Source organism: Eleutherodactylus coqui, chromosome 1, assembly GCF_035609145.1.
Source record: "Eleutherodactylus coqui strain aEleCoq1 chromosome 1, aEleCoq1.hap1, whole genome shotgun sequence".
In the NCBI taxonomy this organism is placed as follows: Eukaryota; Metazoa; Chordata; class Amphibia; order Anura; family Eleutherodactylidae; genus Eleutherodactylus; species Eleutherodactylus coqui.
This window is the reverse complement of record NC_089837.1, coordinates 482,094,837-482,111,914: the sequence shown is the minus strand read 5'-3', so window position 1 is coordinate 482,111,914 and position 17,078 is coordinate 482,094,837. Positions and strand designations below refer to the sequence as shown.

At 43.2% G+C, this 17,078-nt stretch overlaps 1 protein-coding gene across 1 annotated transcript in view; it reads left to right on the top strand.

Moving 5' to 3' along the window:
• Positions 1 to 16,845, top strand: part of WNT10B (Wnt family member 10B) — a 50,605-nt gene extending 33,760 nt beyond the window's left edge. Inside the window, exons 3-5 of the mRNA XM_066585712.1 lie at positions 3,957 to 4,219; positions 12,681 to 13,057; positions 15,795 to 16,845. Of these exons, the coding sequence (XP_066441809.1) occupies positions 3,957 to 4,219; positions 12,681 to 13,057; positions 15,795 to 16,253 (1,099 nt within the window). The 3' untranslated portion in view covers positions 16,254 to 16,845. The remainder of the gene's footprint in view (positions 1 to 3,956; positions 4,220 to 12,680; positions 13,058 to 15,794) is intronic.
• The last annotated feature ends 233 nt before the right edge of the window (positions 16,846 to 17,078 follow it).

Genomic DNA, 17,078 nt, shown 5'->3' with positions numbered 1-17,078 from the left:
ATATATTCCCACCCTGCAGGGAGCGTCCCGCAGAGCTTCTGACAGCGGCCCGAGTCTTCTGTCCCCACCCAGGGCAAGATGTGCAGGCCATATGTTAACCATTGTACAGCCACATCTGTGTCTATGTAGGGGCACCTGTTGCTACCTCTTGCTTTAGGTACTTGGCCTCTAAACAGAACATACAGTAAGCCATCTCATACAATGCCAGGTGACCTTCACACCTTCCTTTACATGCAGAATCCCGGGACCGTATAAAAAAAAAATGCCTGGAGAAATGGAAGAGAACATTGAATGGAATGTAATTTTCTTCAGGGCTTCCATTTATATTTTTATTTATTGCCAATGCATTTGACAGGTCCTATCCTGTACTTAATGGTTTCTTGTACATCTGTTAAAAACTAAGATCTAAATTAATATTTAAATCCCATCTTAAATTACATGTAACTGGTTGACAACGTACATCATGCTGTTCTGAAATTCATAGGTGTGCTTCACATAGCTTGCTTATGTAGACTCAGTTAAAGGGATTTTCCCACTAAACACATATATATATATGACCTACACACAAGGTAGGTGATAAATGTAGGATCACCGTGGGTCCATTCACTGGAATCCCCAGGGATCAGCAGAGCAGCAGGCCAAAAGTCTACGGAGATAGCCAACAGTAGCTTACGGCTCTATCCATCAGTCCTACAGAAGTGAATCGGGTGGTGCACCACAGCGCCAGTCACTAGGGGACCTTCCGGACCAACATTACCCGTGATCCCTAGGTGCTCCGGTGGTTGGACCCTAGTGATCAGACATTTATCACCTATCCTGTGGACAGGGAATACATTTAATTACTAGTAAAACGCCTTTTAACGCTAACTGGCAGAAAATATAGTTCGTATTCTTCACCGCCAGAGGTCTGGGCTGTGCAGTATTCCCCAGCCAGCAATTAGAATGTTTGTGGTTACCATTTTCCTTTTAGACTAGATTCACTTAAACGCATGCGTATTTGCATGCACATGAGCATAGCTTTTTTGCGGAATGACCTATGCTTTTCATGCGCGAATTGGGGGAATTTTACTATACTTTTTGCTCCCACAAGGCATGTTCATTTGTGTGCAGCGAACAAAAAAAGCACTTATTGAAATGGCCAATTCGTCTAATAAGTTCTGAATGTGTTCTTTTTCCAGCAGAATTACGCATCTCTTTGCATATTGTGTTTATATTTCTGCATCGCCCCCATTGACTTCCATGGGAGCCTTTGTTGCAGTTGTGCAGGAAAGTAGGGCATGCTGTGTTTCGGGTTTTTTTCACAACCGAAAAGCGCATGCAAAATACGGAAATGGGAATCAACCCATTGAAATCAATGGGTTCCATTCTCTGAGTATTGGGCATGCAAATACATGCACAAATACGTCGGTGTGAATCTGGCCTTATACACAGGGGATTGAGATGTTGTTTTGGAAAATTGAACTCATATCGTGAAATATTATGTATATAATGAGATACTATCACAGTTTTTCTATATACTTTCTGGATCAGATGATCATGGTTTTCAAGAGCTTTGCTTGCAGTCATTCAGTAGTATTTTCTTCCAGTGGGATACAAATCTGTCTCATCTCATTATAGTTACGGTATAAATACACCGTGTCTCTAAAACTCACACTTTAATAAACTTATTACTCACCAACCAACATACATGGAAGGCTATTTTATCCCTTTTACATCGATTCCATGTGAGCCCCATAGGTGATGCGACAAACATCAACGCGGTAATTGAACTCTTCCCAGGTTCTGCCTAACATCTCTGATGTCAAAGAGTCTGCAGCTTCCTGAATTCTTGCTTGCACGTCATCAAGGTTAAGCGGCAGAGGCATTACATTGGTTTTGTCCTTCATGGAGCCCCACAAGTAAAAATCACATAGCGTTAAGTTGGTTGATCGCGGGGAACTGAGAATCCCCATGTCTTGATTGAGCTCTAGCATGACTTACCCAACTGGAATGTCTTCTGCGCCGTGTCTCACCGCGAACAATACGAACCACTCTTATTGGAGTCCACGGTATCCGGCCTCTCCTATCTGGACATGCTGGAAAAGTGGTTATTGCCACAACCGAATGATAGCTTGGATGATTACGACTATCAGCAGGACGATGCACCACCATCTACTTTCACCTTCAAGTTCATACCTACCTCAACAATGCCCTGCTGCGATGCTAGATAGGAAGAGTGGGAAGAAATGGCCAGGCCTTCTTGCAGTGACTCCCGTGATCGCCGCGGTTTTTGCTTGTGAAGCTACATCAAAGACAAAACCCATGTGCTGCCTCTGCCACATAACCTTTAAGACTTCAGGAAGCCACAGACATGTTAGGCAGAATGCGGCAGGACTTTGATTACCGCATTAATGTTTGTCGCATCACCCATGGGGCTCACATGGAATTGCTGCAATGTGGATAAAACCTGGCGTCCTTGTGCATCATATAAACCAAAAAACAGCCTCTCCTGTACATTGGTAATACATTTATGAATGTGGGACTTACTTTAGAGACACTCTCTATATCAGAGATCTGTCATGTGAAGAGAGAATAGCTCTACTGTAAGTTATCTTACCATTTGAATTTAAATTTATATGCTAATTTGCTCATGTCAGCCAAACCATAGACTCCTCCCAAATATAGAGCGACTCATAAGGCTGTTTTGATTTCTTGCCCCTCATCAGTACAGAGCAAAGTACTAGTTGGTTGAATGAACCGAGTCTTTTCAATGAGAAGGCATCTTGTCCAGCCATCCAGTACTTCTGTACTGCTGGGCTACAAGAACACCAAAATATCTGTCTACAGATGGGTCACTCTTCTTTTAGGAAAAATCTCTGGTTTTGCTGATGCAAGCTCATTTGCATACTTTCTCCCATGGAGCAAAGCCTGAAAATAATTCTTTATTATTCTCCTTAATGAGAACCAGTACCCATCCAATTTAAGTGTATACAAAGTTAGGTTTTGGTCATCATATTCCAATAAGATTTAATACTCTGGATTCCATCAAGCATAACTTGTTCATTGGAAATTGGGAGGCATGTAATACTGGGTAATTACAAATGATCTCCTTCATTTGAAAGCCTCATAACTCACGTTTAATGACACTCAGATACAGAAATTTGAGATCAATGGAAACAAACTCAAAAATTTTCATTCAGCAAAATGGCCTCTATAAGATGTCCTTGTTGTCCACAGCAACCAATCACAGCGCAGCATTTATTTCTTAAGCTGCTGAGGTAAAATGAAAGCTGCTCTGTGATTGGTTGATGTGGGCAACAATCCACTGTCAGATCAAGCAGTGAATTGGATGTCCCGCAGCCAAGATTCTGTACAAACGTTTGCCATGTTATCCCTACCAATTGCGTTCCCCATACCTTACACCTTGTGATGTTTCCTCTAGGGAAGTGAAAGGGTCTACATGCCCCCCTTACCACCCACCACACATGATCTGTGGCATCCCAGAAGCCACTGCACCAGTCAGTTGGGATCTGCTACAATGTGTATGGCTAGAACTTGACTACAGGCTTGTCAAGTGACAAAGGGGGTCACATTATACACCTCTGAGGGGGAAAACATTTTGATGGAGTACAATAAAACTTTTTGAGTTTGTTTCCATCAATTTCAAATTTCTTTATCCAAGCGTCAATAAGCCTGAGTTATGAGGGTTTCAAATCGGGAAGATCATTTTCAATAACCGTATATTTGTTTCAACTAACTTGTAAAACCTCTGAAAAGCTGTGACTACAAGCCTTAGATCTTACTATGCATTCTTCATATTCTGTGTTGAGATCTACCATAGACTGATCACTATGAAAGAGTTGTACCTCTCTCCACTTACTCTTCCAAGAATATTTCCTTCTCCATACAATATACTATCGTCTTGTTCGCCCTTTTGTATCATGCAACTTTTGACTTCTTGTTTCTTCTCTCTCCAGAGTTCTGTGCAATGATATTTTGGGTTTAAAGTTGCCCAATGATCCCATCCTGACTCCCAACACTGTCTGTTTGACACTACCTGGCCTAAGCAAACGCCAGATGGGACTCTGTGTGCGTAACCCTGATGTCACAGCTTCAGCTCTCCAGGGAATCCAAATTGCTATCCATGAATGTCAGCACCAATTAAGAGGGCAGCGCTGGAATTGCTCCACTTTGGAGACTGGGGGCAAAGTACCGCACGATAGTGCTATCCTGAAAAGAGGTATGGTCAATGCCAAACATGTATGATATATAAAGTATACTTACACAGTATCCTGATTTGCTCCTATAGTACAAGTGTAAGAAAATGAAATACATCTAGGGAACAGGTTCAATTTCAGTATAAAAAAAAAAAAAAAAGCCCTAATTCGAACCTCAACATTCACATACCTCAAAGATTTTAAGCGGATTCCATCCTAAACTATAGCATATATCTAAGAAACAGTGCAATTACTCAATTTTACTTAAAGAATAGGTTCGTTATTAGGAACCCCACAATGATATAGTAAACAATTCCCAATATATACGCTACTCTTTTTTATTATATATATATATATATATATATATATATATATATATATATATAGTGTTGTCAAAAAGCCGGATCCAGCACTATATCTCAATACTGGTGTCCTATATAGAAGTAATAACAGCGTACTTGAATAGCATGGATGCATTACACAATGGTATAGCGCCAGGGCCCCAGAACATGGATTTCAATTTTGTGTTGTAGTTGAAGAGTAGCATTTAAGAAGTACAAATCCGCTTTCCGCGTCTCTGTAACTCCCATGGGACAGCTGCTATGACTGAAGTAAGAAAAGCATGTTTGAAGTGGTCTCCTTCTGCTACAATAGGGTTAGACCACCCAGGAAGAGATTCAGGTACTGATTCGTGTTGGGCCTCCTTCAATTACACTTTCATATAGACTTTACAACCAGAACTTATGTTTCCTTACTTCAGTTCTAGCAGTGGTCCCATGGCACTTAGAGACAAATGGAAACCAGATCTCTGCTTCTCACGTGGTACTCTTCAACTTTAAAATTGGGTTTTACTATATGTCTTACAGGGGCCACAACACAAAATTGAAATCTTTGTTTTAGGGCCCACAGGGGCCCATGTGTAAGGGAGTGGCGTTAAAAACACTCCCCCGTACTGTAGACAGCAGCTTTCAGCCAGCGGGATGGGGACCCGAGAGCCATGGCGGTTGGCCTGCCCCCTCCCGATCTGAGACGCAGGGAAACAGGAAGAAGGTGCTTGCAAGCACCTGTCAGCACAGAGCATTGTGTCAGAAGCCCCTTCTCCACTAGCAAGGGCCAGGGAGAGGAGACAGAAGAAAGTACAAAGTGCCATTTTGAAGAAGCCTCATATGAGAATGTGGAAGGAGGCTCTGCCTCTAAGGTGACCTGGCTAGCCTTTAATCGCCCAGGGGACCTAGCCTGGGGGCATGGATATAGGGGATGCAGAGGTAGCAGTCGCTACCGGGCTCTGGAGCCTTAAGTGGCTCAAAGGTCTCTTTGTCGTATAAGAAACCATCAATGTTATAAGTGGCACATGGATGTTTGTGGGGCCATATTACAGATTTGTTTATTGGGGTCCCCTATATTTAGTCTCTGCCTAATCTTTTAAGATTCTAGCAATGCCCCACCTTCTAGTGTTGCAGCAATGGGCTTCTTGAAAGAGACCCAATGATGCAGAGTAAAGTTGTGGGGGGCCCCCATGTTGAACTTTTGCATCCTGGCTCACCAGCCATTAGCTATGCTCTGCAGTAGTGAACAGTGTAAGGGCCAAGCCTGCCCTCTGATGTCATGGCCGGCAGCTATCTTGGTGTCATATACAAGATAAAGGAGCTGTGACACAGCTCTAGTCTCAGCAGCACACAAGAGACAAGCCAGCAGAAGTGAGAGGAGTCAAGAGAGTCCCGCAGTTGATGTGGCAGTAGCCACGGACAACAGAGAGAGTGAGTGGCATGAGCAGCACAGGAGAGCGCTGGCAACGATCAGAGGGCTCCATGGCCAGTGGTTGAAAATGCCAAGCAGCATGGAAGAAGAGGGAGTCTCCCTTTCCCGCAGAGGACTCAGTCCTTGGAAAAAGATGACATCACTCGGAACCCAGCTGTGACAAAGTGGCCAGAAATGTAAAACCAGTCCAACGATTGTTAGTGTGTGCACACTATGAGAGACTATGACGGACAGATATGAACTAGGGAGTATCTCTCCAAGAAGGTCATAGTCATGCTGGGACTGCAGTTAATTGGGAAGAGATGTTATGAGAGTTATATGCTGTTCATTGATATATGTAAAATGTTGTAACAGGGGACAGGGTATTTCATGGTAGTGGTATTATGTGCCAGCTGAAGATGATGCGAGATTATGTTCGTACCAGCCTTTGAGTCCACAGTGACAGGGAGCTCCTAAAATTGGTGATGTACTCTGGCACCTATGGTGCATGAGGCCGCGAGATTAGTTATGCCGTGGACCTTCAAGGAAAAAGTGCAGAGTACAACGATGAGTATTGAGTACTGTGAGGACAGTGATTGGTAATGACAGCAATGCAAAGTGCCTTGTGAACCCCTGTTATGGCAATCTATAATGCATAGCGACTCAGCGTGATGAAAGGTGCATTTTGCTTAGTACCGTAGTAGATAAATCAGTTACTATGATTTTAAAAGAATTAATGCTCCTATGGAGTGCAACTAATTACCCAGTTCGCTTAGTAAAGTTTATTTTTTTATATTAAAAAAAGTGCTGTCTCCATCTGTCACCGCCGCACCATACACACCACCTCCTGCGCATATGCACCACACCATCATGTGATTGTGCTCAGTGAGAGAAATCAAGTAATCTTGTAGATATGATACCTTTCAATGGGTAACAAAAATACATGATGTTATAGCGAGCTTTCGGACCTCTCAGGGTCCTTCCTTAGGCATAACATCATGTATTTTTGTGAGCCATTAAAAGGTATCATATCTACAAGATTACTTGGTTTGTCTTACTGGGAACAATCACATTTTGCTCTACTGGCTAACACGGCACCAAACCCCTTTTTTTTGTTACACCATCATGTAGTGCATCCATCCCTTCCTATTCGAGTACCCTATTATTGTTTCAATGTAGGATCCCGGTACTGTGATATAGCGCTGGATCAATCTTTTTTGACTACACTTTGTATAATAAATATATTGATGAATTGACTATCAATAGTTAGAGAGCTAAGAGGGAAAATATATTTGTGACCATTAATATTGTGGGATTCTTTTAAGTTATGTTCCTATATTTTTTAGTGTTCTGACAGCATATTACATTCCAGAGAACATTCTAGATATCTAATATTTAGATTAGCAAAGTTATAAAGTATTATTTGGAAAGTGATGAATACTCATTTACTTTACAAGGACTAAGTGCATATTTTTTACATTTGAGAAATACATTACTGTCTGAATTTGAAAGTTCACATTTTAAAGTGTACCTCTAATTCCAAACAACTTTCCATAAGTCAATAGTACAAGAGAATATCAGAAACTTTGTAGTATATCTTATTGGATAAAATGTTAGCAGTCTTATCAGGATCATTCCCCCCCCCCCCCCCCCCCCCCCCCCCACACACACACACACCTCTTTAACAGTTCACTCACTTTTAATCAACTGATAATATCTGTCTCCAGAGAAAACACTGTTTTTCAGCTTTACTGAGGGATTAGGTTACATGCTACCCATAGAAATCTATGGACAGGTGATCAGAAAGGAGGGAGCAGCTGTGGAGTGATGAGAGAATAGGAATTTGCTTAAAATCAGAGGTGTACTTCTGCATTGCAGACAAATGAGAAATAAATGTTACGATGTTATACTGTATTATTATTCTTGATTGTTTTCAAAAAAAGTACTTGAACATACTTGTTCTCTAATGATTATGAAACATATAAACTTGAGAGCACCCATAATATCATGTAGACAAGTGTAAAACATGCCCATTGATGACAGCTTTTTTGGCACAACTAAGCAGTGGCAAACCCATATCTAAAGCTCAGGGGAAAAAAACTTGATGGTTTTGCTGGGTGAAGTAATAGGTGCACAGAGCAGTTTGTTTCTTCATCTACTCCGCTTCCACAGATGTCAATCAGGAAGAGGCGACTATAGTATGAAAAGTGGGGGAACAATGCTGTAGGTGTATCAGGTAGCATTTAGAGATGAGCGAGTATACTCGCTAAGGCACATTACTCGAGCGAGTAGTGCCTTAGCCAAGTATCTCCCCGCTCGTCTCTAAAGATTCAGGGGCCGGCGGGGGAGAGCAGGGAGGAACTCATCTGTCACCTGCGCCGGCCCCCGAATCTTTAGGGACGAGCGGGGAGATACTCGGCTAAGGCACTACTCGCTCGAGTAATGTGCCTTAGCGAGTATACTCGCTCATCTCTAGTAGCATTATATTGAAATCTGATATATGTAATTCTGCTTGGTATGTAAAGGGAATGATCAACAGTCAGAAACAAAGTTAATATAGAAATCAGAAATCAGAATATGTTTTATCTCTAATAATACTATAGTCTCATAAAGAGAAAGAAGTCGTTAGTGGCGGCACTGAATGTATCAATCCACTCAGAAGCGTAGCGAAAAGCTCCTGGGCTTGGATGTGCAAGTTCAGAATGAGGGGCCCCCACATAACTCTGCTCTGCCTCTTAAAGGGGTTGTCCCGCGGCAGCAAGTGGGTCTATACACTTCTGTATGGCCATATTAATGCACTTTGTAATATACATTGTGCATTAATTATGAGCCATACAGAAGTTATAAAAAGTTTTTTACTTACCTGCTCCGTTGCTGGCGTCCTCGTCTCCATGGTGCCGACTAATTTTCGCCCTCCGATGGCCAAATTAGCCGCGCTTGCGCAGTCCAGGTCTTCTCCTGTTCTCTATGGGGCTCCGTGTAGCTCCGTGTAGCTCCGCCCCGTCACGTGCCGATTCCAGCCAATCAGGAGGCTGGAATCGGCAATGGACCGCACAGAAGAGCTGCGGTCCACGGAGGCAGAGGATCCCGGCGGCCATCTTCACAGGTAAGTATAGAAGTCACCGGAGCGCGGGGATTAAGGTAAGCGCTCCGGTAAGCTTTCTGTACGTCCCTGCATCGGGGTTGTCTCGCGCCGAACGGGGGGGGGGGTTGAAAAAAAAAAAAAACCCGTTTCGGCGCGGGACAACCCCTTTAAGAAGCCAATCGATGCAACACTAGCAGGCGGGGGCATTGCTAGTATCTTAAAAGATTAGGCAGAGGCTAAATATAGAGGATCCTAATGCACAATCTGTAACATGGCCCCCCAACCATACATGTGCCATTTATAATACTGGTGTTTTCTTACATGATACAGGGACCTTGGGGCCCACTAAGGATCCAGGCCCGCATAGCAATTGCTACCTTTGCACCCCCTATAGTTATGCCCGACTTCGCTGTTTGTGTTTGGGGATTGGTCACCTGTGACAAATGTCACTGGTGCTGATCAAGTGACTGTCTTGGTTGACCGGAGAAGAGGTGAGGAGAAGATACATGGCTAATTCTCCACCTCAAATGGTGGAGTGATAGACTCAATGCTGCCAACGGCTGCATTCACTTCATGAGACAGACTTTAGATAATGTGTAGTAGGCCTTAGCGGATGTAGATGAAAATTTACTCTAAAGTGCAAGAAGTAGTCTATGGGGCAAATATATTACTGTTGAATAGTTGAAAAGTTGAACTTTTGTTTTATGTGAATCGATTTACAAAAATGTACTACTGATTTGAGACAAAAACAACAGATTTGACACCTCTCACTCCACTTTTCAAAAGTGTCTAGAAAGTGGGGTGAGGTTAGAGTGGAGTCAACTTCTTAGACAGATTTAAGAATTTCAACTTTTTTTAAAAAGTCACTAAATTTCACACAATCTCACTCCAGTAGCTGGGTGACATACAAAGGGACACCTAAATATTCAATAAATGTATCAACATCATGCAACATTTAATGAATTAAATACATTTTAAATGGAGAAGGGAAGAAAGCATACTAGAAAACCGGCTTAAAAAATTTGATTGATGGTCATTTCCCCCATTGCCTCGCATATGGTAAATATTATTGGGGGGAAATGGATTTTAGGGGGGTTAATTTTTAAGTCCGTTTTGCTGGAGGCCATATTGCCTTTACTTCCGACACATTTCTCAGAGTGTTGCACACTATTGATTAGTTAGGCTCCCATCACTCAGGCGTATGCATATTTGAACGTGCCTGAGCGCAGTGTATTTGCGTACTCTACGATGCTTTTTGGAGCGCACATTGGCATATTTACTGTACTTTTTGCGCCTGCAAGGCATTTTCATTTGTGAGCAGCAAAGATGCACCGATTTAAATAGCTAATTATTCTAATGAGTTCTAGATTTGTTCTTTTTACTTTGCAATTACACAGTGTTTCACGCGTCCCTTAGCATGTGTTGCGCGCATTTCGTATCCCCATTGACTTCTTTCGGGACTTTTATTGCACAAATGCGGGGGGAAAGAGCATGCTGTGGTTTTTTTTTTGTGCAACTGAAATGCGCAGGGAAAAAAACGTGCATGTGAACAAACCTATTGAAAGCAATATGTTCTATTCACTGCGTATTGCGTACGTAAATTTCGTGTACGCAAATACGCCCATGTGAAGGGGCCTTAGTCAAATTTTTTATATGTCTACAGTGCAGTCACCCACCTTGTGGTTTGAGATTATAACAAATTTAGCAACTTTTAAAAAGTTGCAATTGTCTAAAAACCTTACACTACACAAGCCACGCCCCCTTTCTCTTCCCTTTAGAAAAGTGGACTGAAGAGCAGGGGAGCAACTAAAGGCTCAGGGGCCCTGATGCAAAAGGTGAGCAGGGCCCCCCCCTCTATCTGTATCTGTACCCGTACCCATACCTAAACCATGCTGCACAGAGACATTACTTGGAGCTTCTGGGCCCCAATGCAAAACCTGTAACAGGGCCCCCAACTATAATGCTTTATTCATAGTACTGGGCTCCCTATATGGAGAAGAGAGGCCTTATGGGCCCCCTAAGGCTCCTGGGCCCGGGTGCAACCGCATCCCCTGCACCCTCTATAGTTACACCCCTGCTGAAGAGTGTAAAGCAGCAAATGTTCACAAACCCTTGAGCAAAGCCCCATTTTTGCAAAATTTGCAGAAAACTGTCATAAAGTATTTGATAAACTTCCCCCATGTGCTGTTTTGACAATTTGAAGAAAATACTTAAATATCAAGAAAAAACACAACAACTGTGAAAACGTCAGCACATTAAAGTGCATTTACCCAGGTAGCTTTGGAATAGCTTCAAACTTCTTTGTCATCGGTAAGCAGCCTAAAAGCATGTTGAACCAAGGCCAATGAAGATTGAGCTATGAAGGCAAAGTATATAAAATAGAATCTTACTATTGACAGCTGCTTCTGCTGGGAAATTCCCAAGTGCAAGTAGCAACTTCACAGATTGTAGAGCTCTAACTCCTTGTTTTGTTGAACTGTGCTACTTTCAGTGTAACAAGCAGAAGTCATATTCAGCCTTAACCCTTTCTTGTAGCATCCACCACCCTCCTGATCTGCGAGGTAACAGACTTTACCAAATGTAAGAGGAGAGCTAGAAAACATCTGACTTGGTCAATAGAGGCTATATCCTATGGTAGCAGGCAATGATGTATAAGATAGAGGGGAGGCAATATATTTGTAAGCAATTATAGAACAGAAATGGAGGGCCAAATCCACAGTCACAAAAAAAATCTATCCGAAAGTGTTTTTTTTTAAATTTATAAAAAAAATACATTTTTGTAGACAAAATGTCCTATAATTCTAATTTGAACCTCTATGCAATCAGTTAACCCCTTCCACTCCACTGTCTGACGTCTAAAGACATTCTGATTGAAGGCTGTACAGCTTCGATGTTGGAAGACGTCCGGCAGGGTATTCTTACTGTATTTTACTGGCCGCTCTGTTGTCGGGGGGCCTCTCCAGCATGTCCCATACCACAGTACTGGCTCTAGTCAGCAGATGGTACTATTGTATAATGGCAGCAAGAGAAACCCCCCTAGGAAACTATGAATCCAAAATTGGATTGCAAAGGGTTAACAGATGGAGAGGGCTGTAGAGCAGTCCTCAAAGACCCTACATTGTTGGTGGATCTATAGTTTCTCGGCAGACTGTTTTTGTGGGATGGTTTGCCCAGTCATCTTCTCACCCCAGGAAGCTGGGTACTCATTTTACTGACCTCGGAAGGATGAAAGGCTGAGTCAACCTTGAGCCGGCTACCTGAACCCTGCGGGGATTGAACCCGCAACCTTCAGGTCGTGAGTGAGAGCTAGGACTGCATTCTGCTGCTGAGCGAGAGTTAGGACTGCATTCTGCTGCCCTAATACTCTGCACCAGACGAGGCTCCTATTTCCCCTTATCCCTGTCCTATAAGAAAGGACCTACAAACTAGAAGGCAAACCTTAGCCCCAAGCAACTACTCATAAAAAATCATGCTTTGAACAGATCACTTATTATCGCCAAACACATATCTTTGCGTGTGAGGCCCCTGATGTCGACAAAAATCTGGGTAGAAATACCTGTAAATGACAGAGTTTAGTCATTAAAACATTTATATTGTCAATTAGCTCTACTCAACAGTCCCAGTGTACAAGAGATTGATTATATTTTTGTTCTCTCCCCTAGGTTTTCGGGAGAGCGCCTTTGCCTTCTCTTTGCTGGCAGCTGGGGTCATGCATTCAGTAGCCACAGCTTGTAGTCTTGGCAAACTGCAAGGCTGTGGTTGTGAGTGGAAACGGAGGGGAACGGAGGAGAAGATTCGTTTAAAGTTGAACCAGTTGCAACTCCAAGCTTTGTCTAAGGTGAAGGGTCTCCCCAGAGACTTGACTCCACTCCTTCGGGAGACTCCTGAGCCCAGTCCCCAGGACACTTGGGAATGGGGTGGCTGCAAGCATGAGCTAGAATTTGGAGAGAAGTTCTCTAGGGATTTTCTTGACTCCAGGGAGTCACCAAGGGATATTCAAGCACGAATGAGGATACATAATAACCGTGTGGGGAGACAGGTAATGAATTCTGAATGACCATTACTACTGTATATACATGTATATGTAATTGATGTACTGATTATACACCTCAGTATTATGTGTGCTCATAGCTATAATTTTAGTAGATTTGAATTGTCTATTAGCCTTCTAGCAAATTTGTTACTCCTGTGACAATTAAAGGGGTTGTCCCGAGAAAGCAAGTGGGGGTAAGCACTTCTGTATGGCCATATTAATGCACTTTGTAATGTACATTGTGCATTAATTATGAGCCATACAGAAGTTATTCACTTACCTGTTCCGTTGCTAGCGTCCCCGTCTCCATGGTGCCGTCTAATTTCAGCGTCTAATCTCCCGATTAGACGCGCTTGCACAGAAGGGTCTTCTCCCTTCTCTTGGGTCTCGGCACGAGCAGCGTTCTGGCTCCGCCCCTTCTACGCGTCATCACGTAGCTCCGCCCCATCATGTGTGCCGATTCCAGCCAATCAGGAGGCTGGAATCGGCAATGGACCGCACAGAGCCCACGGTGCACCATGGGAGAAGACCCGCGATGCATCGTGGGTGAAGATCCCGGCGGCCATCTTGGTAAGGTAAGTAAGAAGTCGCCGCAGAGCGGGGATTCGGGTAAGTACTAAACTTTTTTTTTTTTTAACCCATCCCTTGTGTTTGTCTCTCGCCGAACGGGGGGCCTATTGAAAAAAAAAAAAGCTGTTTCGGCGCGGGACAACCCCTTTAAGGCCTGTTCTACCTCCATACTATACTATTACTTCTGGCACAAATGCTGGAAACTAACGAAACTCTGCTTAGAGACCTTATTGGTCTCTGTTTAAGCAATGGAAGCCTATGGTCCTGCTCAGGTTTCGTTTGGATGTCATTTTTGGTGATCGAGATAGAACCCTATGACAGCACCTAGGGACAAATACCAAAATGGAGTGTGAACAGGCTCTTACCAAAAATCATTGACAGTTCTTTAAAAGTGGAAAACTGACAAAGTAAGAGAGTAAAGTGCGGGGGATTTATCACAACTAGTGCAGGGGGAAAGTGGAGTTCTTCAACATAACAAATAATCCGCTTAAAGGGGTTTTCTAGTTGTAAACTATTGATGGCCTATCCTCAGGATAGGTCATCAATAGTAGATTGGCTGGGGTCCGTTGCCTTGGACTCCTAACGATCAGCTGTTTGCACTAATGCATTGAACTGAATTCTGCAGGAAGCAGGCAGCTTCATTGAAATGCATAGGAACTTTGTCTGCAATACCAAGCCTGGCCACTGCAGTGAGAACAGGACTCTCTGCTTCCTGTAGCCCTGGCAAACAGCTGATCTGTGGAGGCCCTGGGCAATGGACCTCCTTCAATCTAGTATTGATGACTTATCCTGAGGTTTTATGGAAAATGATTGATTGCCATGGGCAATAACTCCACTTATTCATTGCACCAGTTTTAATACATTTCCTCCTCATGTTTGTTTGTATGGAATTCATTAGTATGCAGAAATGAGTGTGTAGGGTGGCCACACGCTATCATAAATAGAATAATCATTGACTTGCTACTAGAGATGAGCGAGTATACTCGCTAAGGCACATTACTCGAGCGAGTAGTGCCTTAGCCGAGTATCTCCCCGCTCGTCTCTAAAGATTCGGGGGCCAGCGGGGGGTGGGGAGCGGCGGGGGAGAGGGTGGAGGAACGGAGGGGAGATCTCTCTTTCCCTCCCCCCCCGCTCCCTCCCGCTCCCCGCCGCAACTCACCTGTCACCCGCGCTGGCCCCCGAATCTTTCGAGACGAGCGGGGAGATACTCGGCTAAGGCACTACTCGCTCGAGTAATGTGCTTTAGCGCGTATACTCGCTCATTTCTACTTGCTACATGTCAGTAAAATTATTTTTAAAAATTCAGTGAAACAGTTCGTGTAAATGCATTTGTCAAAGCTTCATGCCCACGAACACTGTATTATGGCACATAAACCCGTAGGCACTACTATTACAAACCCATTGGCAAGGCTGTATGTACAGTTCATGCTGCCCAATCCTGAAGATGCTACCATGCAAAACTAGTGATACATTTACGTAACGACTTAAGGGCTTCCTCAGTGGTGTCTTTGAGCATGAAGGAGAAACTTTACTTGTCTCCCTCCCCTCCCGAATGGTGGTGTTTCCAATGGGAGGCGGAGGGGGGAGTTGAACAAAAATAATTTGTCCTAGTAGTTGGCGCCATCTCCTACAGAGCATCATCCTAGGCACTGTACCTCTAATGTCTACTGGGAAATACAGCCCTACTGATATGCATTACATGTGGTGTTGTATATCATGTAATGTGATGTCACTATTTTTTTTCTTGTGGATTGCATATCTGTATCAAATTGGAGGTACAAGGAGACCTGGTATGGGGCTACAGCAAGCTATAGGCACCATAGTACGGATCCATAATGAGGCCAGGTGCATGAGCCCTAGGAGGAATATCTTCAGAATTCCTTTGTTTGTTTTTTGTTAAGTTTTTGTATGCAGGATCACATTAATAGCAATGGATCCTTGCCAACACACTTTGGCATAAAAGTCCATTTCAACCGGCATGGTTTACATTGTTTTAACGAAGACTAAAGACAATGGGAAACCTTGAGTCCAAAAACCTTGCAACATTACAGTCATAATGTAGGCATTAGAAATGATGCTTTGCTATGTACACCTTGTACTGTACAATGCTGTTTAGCTAGTTTATATGTATTATACCTTATTCCTAACATCTAGTTCTCGTCAATCTTTTCAGGCAGTGACAGAAAACATGAAGCGCCGATGTAAGTGTCACGGAACATCTGGAAGTTGCCAGTTTAAAACGTGTTGGCATGTCACCCCCGATTTTCGGACTGTTAGCACATTGCTTCGTGAAAAACTACAACGTGCTGTATTTGTGAACTCCCGTAATAGAAACAGTGGGGCCTTCCACCCGCGTCTCAACAAGAAGCGACTGGCTCGGGAGCTCGTCTACTTTGAGAAGTCTCCTGACTTTTGCGAGAGAGACCCAATGGTAGACTCCCCCGGTACTCAAGGAAGAGTATGCAATAAGACAAGCCATCAGATGGACAGCTGTGCTAGCCTTTGCTGCGGACGAGGTCATAATATCTTGATGCAAACACGCCGGGAACGATGCAACTGTCGGTTTCATTGGTGTTGCTATGTTATGTGTGAGGAATGCCGGGTCACACAATGGGTCAATGTCTGCAAATGAGGAGTTCTGCAATGTTCTCGTATCTAAGTCTTCTTTATTGCAATTAATTTATTCGTTCTTAGCACTGACGATGTACAGTATGTATTTTCTGTTCACATGGAACTTGCTATGTGACTCAAAGTAATCCAATGTCAAGGACGATACTGCCCAAACTGGCCCCCGGTGATGACAATGCCTAACAAGGTCTAGACTTCCATACATTCCAGGACACATGCCAGAAGGACGAACAATATATTTGGATTCTTAATACAGCGGTTTACGACGACCAGAAAGTCCAGTTAATCCTTGGATGAAACTCTGGGGCATCTCATGGTCTAGAGGAGAATTGCAGTACATAGTCATACAAATAATATACTTTCTATAAAAGGAAGAGTAAATAATGAAAGATGTTCTTTTACTAAAATATTCAGTTTTGGGCTTGTGGAAATCATTGTGTAAGTGGTGCGAACTTACTCAAATGTCTAGCTCAGAGACCTCCATGTCTTCATATCATTTGATGGGTTTAGCTCAGGATGGTCGGAGAAACTATAACTAGGAGGTTTATTTATTGGAGTTTGTGTACATCTCTTAAATTAAAGTATACTTTAGCTTACCTTCCATTTGCTGTAACATTATTCCTACGGAAGTATGGTAAATGATTAAAATGTACAAGTACAGAGTCTATAGGTAATGGTCTGAACATGGGCTAGACAGAACAGGCAGTTTCCTAGGGCTCCGATGGGAGGAGGTGGTTTGCACTTGGTATGAATTGGAAAAAAAGTGCCTTTAAAGTGAACCTGTTACCAGGTTCATGCTGCCCAAACCAAAGGCAGCATGAACACTGGA